Raw genomic sequence first — 18156 nt, 5'->3', positions numbered from 1 at the left:
TGTGAAACTTGAAAGTGTTCAGAAAAGATTTACAAGGATGTTGCCAGAGTTGGAGGATCTGAGCTACAGGGAGAGGCGGAACAGGCTGGGGCTGTTTTCCCTGGAGCGTCGGAGGCCGAGGGGTGACCTTAGAGAGGTTTACAAAATTATGAAGGGCATGGATAGGATAAATAGGTAAAGTCTTTTCCCTGGGGTTGGGGAGTCCAGAACTAGAGGGCATAGGTTTAGGGTGAGAGGGGAAAGATATAAAAGAGACCTAAGGGGCAACGTTTTCACACAGAGGGTGGTACGTGTATGGAATGAGCTGCCAGAGAAATTAGTGGAGGCTGGTACAATTGCAACATTTAAGAGGCATTTGGATGGGTATATGAATAGGAAGAGCTTGGAGGGATATGGGCCGGGTGCTGGCAGGTGGGACTAGATTGGGTTGGGATATGTGGTCGGCATGGGCGGGTTGGACTGAAGGGTCTGTTTCCATGCTGTACATCTCTATGACTCTATGACTCTATAATTGGGAGACCCTTGTTGCTCGGGGCTGTATCTAGGATGCTCACATGTCCAAAAAGGTTAGATACAGCAGCATGGAGTCATAGAGTCATAGAGATGTACAGCATAGAAACAGACCCTTCGGTCCAACCCGTCCATGCCGACCACATATCCCAACCTAACCTAGTCCCACCTGCCAGCACCCGGCCCATATCCCTCCAAACCCCTCCTATTCATATACCCAGCCAAATGCCTCTTAAATGTTCCAATTGTACCAGCCTCCACCCACTTCCTCTGGCAGCTCATTCCATACACGTACCACCCTCTGCGTGAAGACGTTGCCCCTTAGGTCTCTTTTATATCTTTCCTCTTTCACCCTAACCCTATGCCCTCTAGATCTGGACTCACCCACCTCAGGGAAAAGACTTTGTCTATTTATCCTATCCATGCCCCTCATGTCTTTGTAAACCTTTATAAGGTCACCCCTCAGCCTCCGACGCTCCAGGGAAAACAACCCCAGCCTATTCAACCTCTCCCTATAGCTCAGATCCTCCAACCCTGGCAACATCCTTGTAAATCTTTTCTGAACCCTTTCAAGTTTCACAACATCTTTCCGGTAGGAAGGAGACCAGAACTGCACGCAATATTCCAACAGTGGCCTAACCAATCTCCTGCACAGCCGCAACATGACTTCCCACCTCCTGTACTCAATACTCTGACCAATAAAGGAAAGCATACCAAACGCCTTCTTCACTATCCTATCTACCTGCGACTCCACTTTCAAGGAGCTATGAACCTACACTCTAAGGTCTCTTTGTTTAGCAACACTCCCTAGGACCTTACCATTAAATATATAAGTCCTGCTAAGATTTGCTTTCCCAAAATGCAGCACCTCGCAATTATCTGAATTAAACTCCATCTGCCATGTCTCAGCACATTGGCCCATCTGATCAAGATTCCATTGTAGTCTGAGGTAACCTTCTTCGCTGTCCAGTACATCTCCAATTTTGTTGTCATCTGCAAACTTACTAACTATACCTCTTATGCTCACATCCAAAATTAGTAATCGGATTAGTGAGGGACGCAGGGAACTAGTTCAGAAGCGTTCAGCAAATGGTTCCATCAGTTCTCTTCATAAAGGGGGGCAAATAGCTTTATTAAATAGTTATTTCAAACTTCTGGGGAGTTGGCACTCTTCTACTGGCCTATGCCCCACTTCCACTAGCTAAACATGTTCAGACAGCAGTCGTTTTCCAGCCATGTTTCACGAGCCATATCAATAGCTGATGATCCAACTGCCAGTTCAGGCATCAAGGACACAGGGCTGAATTTCCCCAGTTCCTGAATGATGTGGACACTGTGTCGTCAATAGGGAAATTATGACAAGATTTGAAAAATTTGGTTCTTGATATCAAGAAAGAAAGTCCAATTTTGCACCCAAACTTTGAACAATACGATGAGACTCTCACTAGTGAGTGCCGAGAGACCGATTTGCATGCATTAACATCGCATCATTATTTATTCAAACCTCATTTCCACGTAGTTTGCTATTCTCTCATGTACCTGGCAACAATTCCTAAAGTCACAGCAGGTACCTGGTGACTCCAGCTCACTGCTTGCTTCCCTATGCCTGCAATTTTTTTTATCCATACAGGTTAGGATCAGCCACCTGCCAGCCTCATATTATCATCATGGCATGTCTTCAACTCATTTAAAATATAGTCTCCATTTCAATAATACACTTTCATTGTAATGCAGCTGCCAGGCTGTTGTCAGATAGATATAAAGAAGTGGCTTCCCCTTGTGGGAGAATCTAGGACAACAGGGCATAACCTCAACATAAAGGGTCATCGATTTAAGACAGAGTTGAAGGTGAATTTCTTCTCTCAGACTGTACAGAATCCATGGAATTCTTTATCACTGGAGCTGTACAGGCTGGGCCGTTAAGGATATTCAAGGCTGAGAAAGGTTTTTAATCAGTAAGGGAATCAAGATGAATGAGGGATAAAGCAGGAAAGTGGAGTTGAGGCTTATCAGATGAATCATGATCTCAGTGAAAGGCAAAGGAGACTCAATGGGCTGAACAGCCTACTTCAGCTCCAACGTCTTATGCCTGCTTTCCTTCTTCATGGCTGACCTGTTGTGTATTTTAGTTTTCTAATACTAACTTGTGCATTGTATTACATTATCCATTCAGAGAATGAAGGCTTTGCTGACTGGACCAGTATTTATTGCCTATCCCCAACTGCCCTTAAGAAGGTGGTGGTAACCTTTTGATACAGAGCCTTTAATGCTCTTTTCCATCAGAAATGCATCAAATCTCTCGTAATCTAAGAAGACTTTTATGACACAAGCAGTGAACTGCATAATGTCAAAGCTGAATACTTTGAAATGAAGTTGGCTGAAACCACTTCACATAGAACATTACTTGTGGCACATTCTTTCTATAGTCATTTGGGCATTTATTATGTGAGCATATTAGTGTTTTATATTTTATATTTCATTAATGGAAGTAAGTATTGAAGAGTTGAGCACGTTGGCAGTGACTCAGTCAGTGGCGCTCTTATTTCTGAGTCTGAACTGTGCGCATTCAAGGCTACTCAGGGTTGAGCACAAAGATCTGGGCTGACATTTCAATACAGCAGGAGTCCTGTTAGGGACAGGAACAGAAATCAAGGGCACCACTGCTGCTCCTGGCCTAGGCCCCCCCATCTGAGCATAAAAGCCCATCCCTACAGTGGGCCACCTAGAGTGCTGGACCTCAATTATTCGGCCTTTGACCTTGTTGAAGTGCTTCTTATGAATGAGATGTGAAACATCCACTGTCTCTTGCAGATATAAAAGATTCAATGATATTTTTTGGAAGAAGCGTCTAGGCAGTTAGTCCTGCAGTCCTGGCTGACCATTTATCTTGTAACCAACATCACAAAACCTGACTCTGATCAATATCAGCTCTGAGCTTTGAAGAGGCTCCTGTGGACAAATTGGCATTTGTGTCTCTTGTATTATGTTATATTATTAATATTATATATTAAATGACTTCAAATACAATGTGATTGCTTGGCTATGAAGCAATTAGAGAGATGTATTGAAAAGCATTGTAAAAGTCTTTGTATTTCCTTTGAAACTTACTCCACTTGTTAAAAAAAAGTATCCATCCAGAGAATCAGACATTGAACTGTGACTGCCTTACTCTTTATATAATGAAAAGTGAATTTGCACCACAAATGAATTAACTTTTCTTGGACATGCAGTGTTGAGGTTGTGGCTGCATTCAAGACAAAATAATCAACGTGTTCTAAATGTTTGAACTGCCATGAACAATGGGCACTCACACGAGACATTGGAAAATACTTGTTGGCCCTGGAATTATGCCACTGTGTAAGTCACCAACAGTAAGAAAGGAGAGGAAAGAACTGAAGGTAAATAGTCCCAATCATTTATCATTCTATATTCTGGTGCTTATTCAATGTTCTTTTTGAATGGAATGGTTTCTCTTGTTTTCAGCAAAACAACAGTTGACTCATAATTAATGTTGCTCAATCAAAGAATTAATTTGTTTGCATTCTTGTGTCATAAACTTAATTATTTTCAGAGGACGGGACTCTTTCAGCACTCCTGCATGACCAACTAAGAAGGAAAAATAAATCACAATATAGCCATTCATTGTGAAATACAAGACTTTTCTTTCAGTACTGCTTAATTTAGATGCAAGGGCATAATTCCTTTTCTAGCTTACTGTGCTGTGGATACACACCAAGTAATCAGTAATGCCATTCATCAACATCAAAATGCACTTGGTGGGCACACTGGCAGATAATGTTTCACAATGTAAGGAGATGAGTCATTGTGACCACAAAACCATTACAGTGGGATGTATTTCAATTGAATGCAAGCAATTGGGTGAAAATTACTACTTTGCCTTGTGCACAGAAAGAAAAGGAAAGTTTTTTTAAAAATAATGTATACAGGGCAAAGACAACAGGCACAGCATTTCAAAACAGTTTCATTAAACCTTATGTCACTACCTTATTAAACAACATTTTAAATGATACAGGACTTTAGAAGACAAAAGTAGATTAGATTAGATTAGACTGCCTATAGTATGGAAACAGGCCATTTAACCCAACAAGTCCACACTGACTCTCCAAAGAGTAACCCACCCAGACCCATTCCTGCACCTTATATTTACCCTGACTAATGCACCTAACACTTTGGGCAATTTAGCATAGCCAATTCTACTAACCTGCACATCTTTGGATTGTGGGAGGAAACTGGAGCACCTGGAGGAAACCTACACAGACACGGGGAGAATGTGCAAACTCCACACAGACAATCGCCCAAGGTGGGAATTGAACCCTGTCGGAGCAGCAGGGTCCTGGGTTCGATTCCCACCTTGGGTGACTGCCTGTGTGGAGTTTCCATAGTCCAAAGATGTGCAGGGGCTAGGTGAATTGGCCATGCTAAATTGTCCATGGTGTTCATGGATTTGTAGATTGGGTGCATTGGTCCGGGGTAAATATAGGGTAATAGGGTAGGGGAATGAGTCTAGGTGGGTTACTCTTTGGAGGATCGGTGTGGACTTGTTGGGCCGAAGGGCCTGTTTCCGCACTGTAGGGATTCTATATTTTAAAAAGTACTATATTAAAATTATCAGTGCTTACTGTTAACTGAATTTGAAATTCATGTCACCCTATTTTTCATGGGTACTTTGGTTGTGTGAATTGTGCAGCTGTACACTTAGATTTTCATCAATTCAATTGCCCTTTTATTTTGTCAGTGCACAGCAGTTCCTGTCTTCATTCTGCCTAGACTGTATATCATCAGCACAATTGTGATTTTTAAAATGAATTTTGTTCAACATGTTTTGTTGCTGTTTTGAATTACTGATATTTTTGTTTCATTCCAACAGGTGAACTTCTGACCCCAATGTGGAAATATGCTATATATGCACAGAAATGAGTTCACAACTGCTAGAGATGACTAGGAGATCATTTTATTAATGTATGCAGGTGAGATGATAAACTATGGCAGTAAATTACAAGTATGTTGCACTTTTGTGTGATTGCTAGAACAACAGCATTAATAAACCCATTCAGTTGTGCCAGTAATAAGAGGTTACCTTTCTTTTCTTATCGTCTCTTACACTGTCTCACATTTTTATCTTCACCGTGATGATACGCAGCCAAAAATGTATAGCACTTCCCTCACATTCCTGCTCATTACCAAAGTAGGAGCGGACTAGGACAACTACATAATTGCTTGGTGATATACTAAGTTCATATCCATTTTGGGAATTGCACGGTCTATAAGCATCAGTAATTTCAGTTTGAGTGCACAATTTTTAGTCCCCTCCCACCCCCCACCACACATTTAAACAAAATCTGACTGGCACTCAAATTAGAACCAAAGTGACTAAAATGCCCATGCTCAAATGAACAGCTAATATCGTATGCTAGTGAAAGACAATCCTTCCCATCCATTCTCTCAGCCCTTAATTAATGGTATTTCCACATTGAACCCATTTATCAATATGTAGCATCACAAACTTCTCCTGCCATCTTTACACATTTGAAATTCACAGATTTTTATAATTAATTACTAAACAGGAACAAGTGGAATTTTCCATTGACAGGATGTTGCCATCAAGCTACAGAGCCATTCTGCCAATCATATAAATCAGTTATGGGGTGTATGGATTTCAGATCTGGCACAATCTCAGATACTTAGCCCATATGTTCTAAACACTGACAGATCATATCAAACAGTATGTTTTTTGGCTGTTCATAGCAGGCACAACATACTCAACCAATCCGTACCTGCAAAATTCAGAAAATAATGTTTAACTTGGTATAATTTCATTTTTGCACCCTGGCAGACATTTTCAAGTGTTCTCTGGCCACAAGCGAGGTGCCGGAGTCCGGAGGACAGGCAATGTAGTACTGTCATTCAAGAAGGGAGCAAGGAATAAACCGGGAAACTGCATGCCAGTCAGTCTAACCTCAGAGAGCAAAGATGCTGGAAATCTGATACAAAACCAGAAATTGTTGGAGAATCTCAGCAGGTCTGGCAACATCTCTGGAGAGAAAATAAAGTTAACATTTCAACTTCAGTGACCCTGAAGGATAGAAGAACAGGAATTCTGAAGAAGGATTTGAAATGTTAACTTTGCTTTGTCTCCACAGATGCTGCCAGACTATTGAGTTTCTCCAGCAATTTCTGTTTTTGTTTCCGTCTAACCCCAATGGTGAGGTAACTAGTGGAAGTAATTCTGAAAGACAGAATTAATCTGCATTTGGAGAGGCAGAGATTGATCAAGAACAGTCAGTACAGTTTTGTTAATGGGAGACCAACTTAACTGCTTCTTTCGAAGAAGTGACCAAGCGTGTTGATGAGAGCAATGTATTCAATGTAGTTTACTTGAACTTCAAGGCTTTTGATAAGATGCTGTCTGTGAGACTGATAGCAACATTAAGAGCCTTTGGGATCCAAGGAAATTTGGCTAATTAGATCCAGAATTGGCTGAGTGGCAGGAATTAAAAAGGTGACGGTTGAGGGTTTTTTTATGACTGAAAACCTATGACCAGTGGGGTTCTGCAGGGACCCTTGTTGGGGCCTTTGCTGTTTGTGGTATATATAAGTCATTTAGACGTGAAAGTGGGAGAATTGATCAGTCAGTTCACAAATGATTTTAAAAAATGGCAATGTAATAAATAGTGAGGAGGATAGCTTTAGATTATGGGAGAATTTCGATGGGCTAGTCAAATGGGCTGATCAGCGGTAAGTGGAATTTGAACCAGATAAGTGTGGACGGCACGGTGGCACAGTGGTTAGCACTGCTGCCTCACAGCGCCAGAGACTTGGGTTCAATTCCCGCCTCAGGTGACTCTCTGTGTGGAGTTTGCACGTTCTCCCCGTGTCTGCATGGGTTTCCTCTGGGTGCTCCGGTTTCCTCCCACAATCCAAAAGTGTGCAGGTTAGGTGAATGGGCCATGCTAAATTGCCCATAGTGTTAGGTGAAGGGGTAAATGTAGGAGAATAGGTCTGGGTGGGCTACGCTTCGGCGGGTCGGTGTGGACTTGTTTGGCCGAAGGACCTGTTTCCATACTGTAAGTAATCTAATCTAATAAGTGTGAGGTGATGCACTTAGGTAGTACATACAGGCAAGGGAATACATGATCAAATGGTAGGAGCCTGGGAAGCATCAAGGATCCAAGGGATCTTGGTATGCATGTCCACTGATCCCTTAGGCTAGCAAGACAAGTAGATAAACTGATTAACAAGGCTTGTGGAATATTTGCCTTTATTAGCCGAGGCATGGAGTTTAGAGCAGGGAGGTTATGCTGGAAGGTATATAAAATAATTAAGCCATAGCTAGAATAATGTGTGCAGTTCTGGCATCTATATTAAAGTAGAATGCGGCAGCATTAAAGAGCTTGCAGTGGAAACTTATCAGGAAGTTGACTGGGCTGGAGAGTTTTCGTTATGAAGAGAGATTGGACAGCCTGGGGTTGCTTTCCTTGGAACAGAGGAAACTGAGAGGGACATGATCGAGATGTCCTCCTCAATTCAGTCCTAAATCTGCTCCCCCTAATTTTGAGGCTATGCCCTCTTCTCCTAGTTTCACCCGCTAGTGGAAACATCCCCTCTACTTCTATCTTATCTATTCTCTTCATAATTTTATATGTTTCTATAAGATGCCCGTCATACTTCTAAATTCCAATGAATATAATCCCAGTCTACAAAGTCTCTCCTTATAATACAACCCCCTCAACTCCGGAAACAACCTAGTGAACCTCCTCTGCACCCCCTCTAGTGCCAGAACATCCTTTTTCAAGTAAGGATTCCAAAACTGCACACAGTACTCCAGATGTGACTTCACCAGCACCCTATACAGCTGCAACATAACCTCGCTGCTTTTAAATTCAATCCCTTTGGCAATGAAGGACAAAATTCCATTTGCCTTCTTAATTACTTGTTGCACCTACAGACCAACCTTCTGTGATTCATGCACAAGGACACCCAGGTCCCTCTGCACAGCAGCATACTGCAACTTTTTACCATTCAAATAATAATCCTTTTTATTGTTATTCCTACCGAAATGGATGACTTGACATTTATTAACATTGTACTCCATCTGCCAGACCTTGCCCATTCACTTGAACTATCTATGCCCCTCTGCAAAGTTTCACAGTCCTCCGTACACTTTGCTCTACCACTCATCTTAGTGTCATTTGCAAACTTTGACACACTACACATGATCCCCAACTCCAAATCATCTATGTAAATTGTGAGTAATTGTCCCAACACTTATCCCTGAGGCACACCACTACTCACTGATTGCCAATCAGAAAAGCCTTAATTTATCTCCATTCTTTGCTACCTGTTATCTTCCATTCTATCCACTCTAATACATTACCCATAGCGCCATGCACCTTTATCTTATGCAGCAGCCTATTATATAGCACCTTGTTGAATACCTTTTGAAAATCTAGATACACCACATCCACTGGGTCCCTGTTGTCCACTGTGCTCGTAATGTCTTCATAGACTTCCACTAGGTTATTTAAGCATGACCTGCCTTCCATGAACCCATGCTGCATCTGCGAAACCCTCATAACAATTAAGAAATATTTAAGTGTACACTTGTGAGGCCAAGCGCTGGAAATTGGGATTAGAATAGTCAAATAGTTGTTTCTGCCTGGGCAGACTTGATGTGCTGAAGGGTCTTTTTCTGTGCCTCTATGATCAATCCAGAGTATGCTACCAATTACACTAATAACCAATTTCACATTATCATTTGGTTCGCAATGTGGATTATTTATCCTTGCTAGAAGCTACATATATTTGTAATCAGGAGCTTTTCCTCTGCTGAAAATACAATCCAGGTTTTGCACTTTATTGAATTAAACAAGGTCATGGATAAGATAGTTCCCTGGTGTATTTCCTATGGCAACAGTTTAACTAATCAGTCAGCTTGATAGCCAGTGTGCAGTCTTTCTTATCCAGTATAAATCCTTACTCCTTCTAAATGTTTGACATATTTACAGTCCTGATGACTACAAGATGTAAATATTTGTAGATCTTTTTTTTCAGCAAAATTGATGTATTTCATGAAACATTTTACTCTGCATTGAGTATTGAGATTGGGGTCGGGTTTAAGAGACCAGGGAGAAGGTTAGAGAGTGGGTACATAGCCCTCTGATGGTCCCAGGAGACTGATGTAGGAGGTGTTTGCCCTTTTTCCAGACAATCAACCCTCACAGACAATCAACCCTAAAGTTGCCAGGCCTCCTTCATGATATGGGCCTCCCTCCCCCTACCCTGGGTAGAATAGTAATGGGGGTTGGGGGATGGGTGAGTGTGAGATGAGGACCTTAAGTGGACATTAACTAGCCACTTAGGATGACAGTGGGCCCCAGGTCCAGTCTTCACCATTCCCTTCAAAATTTCAGTCAGGTTGGAAGGGATCATGTAGGTAGCTTGATGGCCATCTACTGGGTTTTACATGCCCCTTCACCCACTGCTCACAAGCCTAAAATTGAGGCTTAAAATCAGCCATATGAGTATGATCACTTCTTATAGCAATGTAGAAATATGTAGAAAATGGAATAATACTCACAGGTAGACCATTCATTCCTGATTTTCCTGGTTTACCAGATTCTCCCTTAGATCCCTGGTTAAAAGAAAAATAATAATTATTGGACTCCAATACATTGTGCTATAAACCTGATAGGTCTTGCTTCTTAACATAGACAGAATTGTGGGACAAGGGATTAAAGTTGAGGCCATTTCATTTCCACTACATTTCCATCAAAATCATCGATGAGGAATTGAAGTAGTTTTCCCATACATTTGTTTTAAAGGTATAAAGTATAAGGTACCTTTTTTGGTGTTTGCTTTTGAAAAAAAGTGGCAGATGGATTTGGCATCAGTTTCGTGAAACTTTTTTGAAAAAAAGGTCAGAAATTCATTTGGAACAGTGACCTAAATAATAATTCCCAATAAAGCATGTCATTTAGACATGTGTCTATCAGGAAAGATGTGGTGTTAACTGATGAAATGTTTATGCAGCTGATTTTTTGACAGATTGAGGAAACAGAGCAGGGACCATTGGTTTAGCTTTTGACTTCAGTTCAGAAGAGTGTTTCCATTGTAACAGAAGGGTTTTAGTTTGTGAAGTTGCTGAGCTGTGAGAGGTTGTGTAGAAATTTTCAAGTTGTCAGAACTGAGAGAGATTTATGGCAGAAGAACTGGCAAAAACTGGTAGAGTTATCTCAGTCCCAGAATGAGAATTTGAGTTTAGGTGGGCTTGGATCGGCGCAACATCGAGGGCCCAAGGGCCTGTACTGCGCTGTATTCTTCTATGTTCTATGTTCTATGTTCTATGTTCTATAAGTTATCTCAGTCCCAGAATGAGAATTTGAGTCAGTTTAGTAAGAAATTAAAAGGTTGAGAAAAGAGTGATATTACTCTAGGATTTGAATATCTTTGATGGACAATGCTGGGAAACAAGTTGAAAGTTTTTTCTGATTTATGTTAACAACTTTCTAAACTATCATTTATACATATCTTTATTTTACTTCACTTTCGTGTTTCAAACTTTTGTTCTGTCGTTAAGGAACATCTGCAGACTTGCCTGATTATGTTCAGTGACTAAATCAACCTCAGAATTAAACATTATCTATCAAGTCAAGTCTCTCTCTGGGAGTTGGCTTATCAACTTCCACCATCAGCTAGAGATCATAACATATTTAACTCCTTGTTAACCTCAAGTTTCCAGAAAGAATAATCAAAAACTCACACTCTAAATGTAGTTTGATGGCAACTTCCTTCCAACTGCCCTGAATGTAAAAGATAGCACCATGTTAAGATAGTAGCAGTAAAGGTACTCAAGTCTGTTGGCGAAGGAATTCAGACCCTGATTCTAATTCAGACTCTGCACTTAACTACTGTGATATTATAGACCTCAGAACTTTTCTAACTGTTCATAGATTGAATGAATCAGCAAAAGATAAGCTGTTATACTCAAAAGAAACAACAATAAACTTTATCTGGAATAAACTACTAAAGACTACTAAAGACAATAAACTTTATCTGGAATAAACTACTAAAGACTATTAAAAACTATTAAACCTAAACAGGAATGGAAAGGAATTAGCCATATCTTGGAGAGAAGAGAGTTGACATTAGATAGACAAAACTGCTTTGACATCTGCTTGATAAACTCAAAACTTTATTACCACAAGGACAACTGATTAGCCTGAGGAAAACATTAAGGAGTTAACTACAAGAAAGCTGTGTCTCTGAACAGAGTGTGGTGTTGGAAAAGTATAGCCAGTCAGGCAGCATCCGAGGAGCAGGAGGATCAATGTTTCTACCATAAGCCCTTCATTATGGATGAGCTTGTGGCTCAAGGGGGCTGAGAGATAAATGGGGGTGTGGGGGTGTGATGGTGGTGGGATGTGGGGCTGGAGGAATGTAGCTGGGAATACAATAAGTGGATGAAGGTGGGGGTGAAGATGATAGGCCGGAGCGGAGGGTGGGGGTGAAGGTGATAGGTCAGAGCGGAGGGTGGAGACAGTTAACCTCAATGTAACAAGGGACAAAGAAGCTACTTCTGATAAGAAGGCATGCGGCAGATTTGTACTAATTTGAATGAAAAGACTTTAGGTCTATGAGGTAATATATTGATGATTTCTTAAAGACTTTAAGAAATCATCAATATATTACCTCATAGACCTAAAGGACAAAAATTTGTATAAAAATCAAACACTAGAATTTTCCTTTAACATAAATTTGAAGAATAACACTGACAATGATCAAACAGTGACAAGGATTGAACCCTGGGCAGACTACCATTGGTTGAAATCCTGGCCAAATTCCCCAATAATCGGGTAATAGTCAAGTTGGGTTGTGAGACTTAACTTGCTTCCTTGAGGGGTCTTATTTTGTTTGGTACATGCAATAGAGCTTAAATCAGTATTGTGTCAGTATCTGGTTGTTTGTAAGTCACAAATTAAAGGTAACTACTGGTGGTGATTTACCCACAACACTATCCAAGCCCAATGGATTAAGTGTAGCTTTCTTTGGGGTAAAGGGAATTACTCAGTCTTAGTGCTACCTCTGGCCTCTTAAAAGTCCCTTGTTGCCTCATTCATATTCCAGCAATATGCCTAGTGCACTGCTGTTGGAATATTTCTCTTCACATGGTCCTGCTTACTCTCAGCAGCATGAATTCTGCCAGGAATCCTACACCAACAAAAAACCCAGGGAAATGGGTCAGTATTAGGACAGATTAAATGAGTCAAACTTTTGGAACTTTAGTTTAAAATATACTAGTCAGGAAGTCAAAATAAAAGCAAGGTTACATTATAGTGCTACACTATCGTTGATGAGGACTCAAACGCTCAAAATTTGTTTTATTGAGTTGAAAATACAAATGAAGCCCAGAATAAGTGCTAAGGAAAATATGAGCTAGCGAGTCACTGATTCCTACAGTAATCTTTACATGGCTCTGGAAAAAAGGATGAAAGTGCAATTTTTCAAATACATCAAGTATCTATGTTTTGTATAAACTCCAGAGCTAATACTGCTAATGTTACCCTGTACATGTGTTAATTATTGAGTAGGTTGCAATAATTTCAAGCCGTCCGTTGTAGAATAGATTGCTAAAACCACAAATTTAACCAGTTTTGAAATCAACAATATGTGGAATGTTGTGAATTGTTACCCTTATCAGATATAGATACTCAATTGTGAACTTACTTTTCGTCCAGGAATGCCACGTAATCCTGGTGGGCCTGGTGGACACGCACAGACTGTCTTGGGCTCCATTCTGTCAGGAGGGCACTTGTCAAAATTAAATAAAAGAGTTTTAGAACAGGTCACATTTTGGTCAAGCGATAAAATTTGAATTGAAAAATTGCTAGGACTTGGTTCTCCTTCTGCACACAAAAATATTACTCACCCTCTCGTCATCCTAAGTAAGAGAAAATATGAAAGAAATTAGTTAAATATGATAAAGCATTTTTTATATATGTATATACAATATACACACATAAATATATGTATAAAATAGTTATTACACTTTGGTAGTTCTCCATTTGCTGTAAGGCATTCTGGGAAACCATTGCATCACATAAAGAAGTACTTTTGTTTACATCTTAAAATATTAAACTCTAGTTGCCAGCTCATTAATTTCTAGGAAATCATTGCACTGTATAAACACATTTTTGTTAATTAATGAATCTATTATGGCCGTTTAATGCTTCTTCTCCTTTTCTTTCAATGCAGCTAGAAATTTACTAGAAATCCATTATTAGTAGTTCTGATTTACAGCATCTTCAAATAAACTTTTCTGATTTGGGAAAAATACCACAAACAGAACAATATTTTCCAATTTAATTTCACAACAGACATTATCTAGCACAGTCTAGCTGATCTTATAAAGAATGTCATGCAGGTTTGAAAACAAAAACAAAGCACCTCAAAAAATGTTACTGACAAAAAGAAAATTGAAATGATTTTAAAGTTCACAATGTATGAACTTATCAGTAAATTTGGAGCACTCAGCTTTTAAGTCCGAGGATTTTCAATTGATCCAATGTAATGTTTGTGCTGAGACAGGTAAATTTTCACCAAGTCATAAGGAACAGAGAAAGAATCACAGAAATGGAATTCAGAAGAGGTGAACTTTACTGCTGGGGAAGAGTTGAGAATGTCAGAAAAATGATTGAAAACAAGTGAGACTTGAACACAGCGAATCATAAAATGTTACAATGGCTCTCTCCAAAATGATATGCACCATTTGCATATGTTGTCCAGGAATGTGCTGGCTAGATGGATTATCTATGGGTAATGCAGGGTTACAGGGATAGGTGGGTCTGGATAGGATGATCTTCAGAGGGTCAGTGTGGACTCAATCGGCTAAATGGCCTGCTTCTACACTGTGAGGATTCTATGATTTAAGTGAGTAGCAACCCTTCAATTCAATTGTGCTCCAGCAAGGATGACAACCGAAACCTTTAGTATAATACTCTTGATCTCATTCTGCTAAAGAATATTTAAGAATCCACTAAAGTAAGTAAAACAATTAATTTAAGAAGCATCTTGTTGAGTCTGCAAGAAACAACAAAATAAGGTGAAACTACATCACTTCCTGTGTGCTGTCTCATTAGCATATCATACAGTCAGAATTAACCCTTTATACTACATTTAATGCAAGCATTAAGGCAGTTTTCAGGATATTTTCCATTTCCTGGTTATCATTTTGTCACTCCAGCAGAGACCTCTTTGCTGGAATTGCCAGGATTCTCCTCATGCTTCCCTTTGGAGACAAGAATTCTGCCATGCATTGTAGTGGTCAAGTATCAGATTTTCCTATTAGGAGACAAGATTTGATTCTGGGTCAAGCATGGAAGAGCTGTATATCAAATCCACAGTGGAGGAGCTTGGCAAAGCTATTCATTTGCTGTTATGTCAAGTTCAAGGAATAAAAGCAATCTGATTGAGAAGACCAAATTGCACGTTTACCAAACTTCAAGTCCTCAGCTCACTCCTCTACAATAGTGAACATAAGCTTGGCAAAAGAAAAGGCTGAATAGTTTGTTCCTTCACTGTCTCAGCCATATCTGTAGTATCTCTTAGTAGGACTCGGTCACCAGCTCAAAGGTCCTGAAGTGTGTTAATTCCATCAGCGTACAATCATTGTCAAGCCAATGCCACCTATTCTGACTTGACATGTTCATCAGATGGATGATGGCCCTTCTGTATGGTGAACTGGCCAGGGGGTCACAGTACCCTGCATGTCTATACTTCCACTAGTCCACTATAATTAAACTTGGAAGTGAGGTCTGATGATGGATTTTCATTCTGATGACTAAGAGATGTTCATGAACGACAGGGAGCTCTGGTGACTAACTGTTTAGAAGAACATTGAAAGAAATGAGGAGAAACAAATACCTCAACTGACTGAAGAGGGCTCAGAGAAAATAAAGGCCAGCAAATTGTGCACATTCTCAGCCTTGGTCTTTCTTTGCAGTGTCTATCATGCCTGAATGGGAAGTCTGAGCCACACCAATGCATAAAACAGGGTTGATCATGTTGTAAGGTATTATCGTACAGGATGCAAGGCTGCCGCACAACGACACAATGATCCAATGCATGGTTTTCTGATTCATAGGATGATGTGTTCTGAATTTTTGTGCTAATGTATAGCACCTAAATACTATAGAAATTATAAAGGAAGTTGAGCGATACCAAATATATTTCAAATCTACAAATAATTAGCTAGCACTTTCTACTGTTTATTTTGAATGCTTGGGCCAGGTGAAGATTTTATCATTCCTCATTTATTTTCTCTCCATGGTTCTGAAATAATGTTGTGAGATAGATCTGATATTCTCACAGCTTTATTCATATTGTTTTGACTGGCTATGAAAATTAGCAATTTAAAATTTGAGATCAGCAAAGTGCAATAATCTTTAACTGAAATTGAAAATCAAAAGATTAAGGTGAAGTCTGATCGTTGTTTCAAAATGTCATACACAGCCTTGTATAACTTTGATCTTGCTAAGAGTAGTTCATTGTGCTTAAAGTACTCCTCTTCTGGTTAAATGTGGAGAATTATTGGTAAGGTAATGGAAATAGGTGTTTTTCCCTTAAATCTTCAAATAGATATTTTAATTTGTTCATGGGATGTGAACGGCAATAACAAGGCCAAAATTATTATCCATTCTTAATTGCTCTTGAGAATCAGCTACTAGATCACACTGCTGCAGTCAGTGTGATGTAATGATAATTTTGTTCCAATGGTGATGAAGAAATGGCAATATAATTGCAATGTGTACACAACAGCATTAAGATTATGAGACTTTAATATTAAATTCCAGTTAGTAACCCACTCACTGGAAGATATGGCTTCCACATTATCGGAGAGCTTTACTGATGAAGGTGCAAATATATTTTGGTCAAGATTAGATTAGACTATCTGCAGTGTGGAAATAGGCCATTCAACCCAACAAGTCCACACTGAAAAATTACACTGAAATTGCAGCTGCAATGACTGACCAACAATGATGAAATAAACAGAACAGACAATTCTGCTTTGATTAAGTATTTTCTTAAAACCTGATTGTAAATTGATATCAGATCATTCATCGATCAGGATGAAACTAGTCTACTGCAAAGTATGCCCATCAAGAGAACACCTGAGCCAGTATGTCTGAGTACCAACTGTGAGACTGGCACCAAATTATTTCTAGAATTTGATTCCAAACAGTCTGTTATTAGAAGTGATTAATTCCAATAGTTTGGATTTTGCAGTTGCAACAAAGTTACATTGTTTTATGGCACAGAGAGCAGCATGGTGACTCAATGGTTAGCACTGGTGCCTCACAGCACCAGAGACGAGGGTTCGATTCCAACCTTGGGTGACTGTCTGTGCAGAGTTTGCATATTCTCCCCATGTCTGCATGGGTTTCCTCCCACAATCCAAAGATGTGTAGGTTTGGTGAACTGGCCATGCTAAATTGCCCATTGTGTTCAGTGATGTGTAGGTCAAGGATAAATATTAGGATAATAGGCTAGGGGAATGGGTCTGGGTGGGTTACTCTTCGGAAGGTGGATGTGGTTGTTGGGCCCAATTGGCCTGTTTCCACACTTCAGGGATTCTAATTCCAATTAAGCAAACATTGCTTACCACTGATCTCAATGAAATTCCACAAAGATCTTCTGATCTCTGTCACCTTTCTTGATGTTAATTTGACCGTGGATCCGACAATAGAGGATCTCAGGCAACAGGGATAAATGATATCATTAAGCAGGCCAAATAGCTAATGGCAAATGAAGAATTATTGTCAGCAGCAAAGAGAAATCAAGATGGATTGATAATCTTTCAATTGTTAATAATTTCACAAGAGCAAAATAAGGATTGGAATATATACATGGAATTAAAGGTAGAAACTGAAATATGAAATATTTATTATGAAAAGAATTCTGGGTAATCCAATATAAAAGCAAATTACCGCGGATGCTGGAATCTGAAACCAAAAGAGAAAATGCTGGAAAATTTCAGCAGGTCTGGCAGCATCTGTAAGGAGAGAAAAGAGCTGACGTTTCGAGTCTAACTGACCCTTTGTCAAAGCTAAAACAAGGGAGAAATAGGGAGGTCACACCTAACACCTCTCCCATCACACACGGCACCTTCCCATGCAATCGCAGAAGGTGCAACACCTGCCCCTTTATCTCTTCCATGCTCACCATCCTAAGCCCCAAACACTCATTTCAGATTAAGCAGCGTTTCACTTGTACCTCTTTCAATTTGGTCTATTGCATTCGTTACTCCCAATGTGGTGTCCTCTATATCGGAGAGACAAAACGCAGACTGGGTGATCACTTTGCTGAGCACCTTCAGTCTGCATGCAATCAGTTCCTGGACCTTCCCGTGGCTTGTCACTTCAACACACAATCCTGCTCCCATGCCCACATGTCTGTCCTTGGCCTGCTGCAATGTTCCAATGAAGCTCAACGCAAACTGGAGGAACAGCATCTCATCTTCCGACTAGGCACGTTACAGCCTGCCGGTCTCAACATTGAACTCAACAACTTCAGATGATTATCCCATCTCGACCCCTCTGTTTTCATTCTGCTCCGTAATTTTATTTAATT

The 18156-nt window shown here is 40.0% G+C and overlaps 1 protein-coding gene across 1 annotated transcript in view; it reads right to left on the bottom strand.

Annotated features, from left to right (window-relative positions):
* Positions 1-18156, bottom strand: part of LOC122549191 (collagen alpha-1(XXI) chain-like) — a 173905-nt gene that overhangs the window by 93101 nt on the left and 62648 nt on the right. Inside the window, exons 8-10 of the mRNA XM_043688582.1 lie at positions 13457-13468; positions 13255-13338; positions 10109-10162 (exon numbers count right to left, since the gene is read on the bottom strand). Of these exons, the coding sequence (XP_043544517.1) occupies positions 10109-10162; positions 13255-13338; positions 13457-13468 (150 nt within the window). The remainder of the gene's footprint in view (positions 1-10108; positions 10163-13254; positions 13339-13456; positions 13469-18156) is intronic.

This window comes from Chiloscyllium plagiosum, chromosome 4, assembly GCF_004010195.1.
Source record: "Chiloscyllium plagiosum isolate BGI_BamShark_2017 chromosome 4, ASM401019v2, whole genome shotgun sequence".
Taxonomy (NCBI): domain Eukaryota; kingdom Metazoa; phylum Chordata; class Chondrichthyes; order Orectolobiformes; family Hemiscylliidae; genus Chiloscyllium; species Chiloscyllium plagiosum.
The sequence above is the reverse complement of the archived record's forward strand: the minus strand, read 5'-3'. Positions and strand labels throughout refer to the sequence as shown.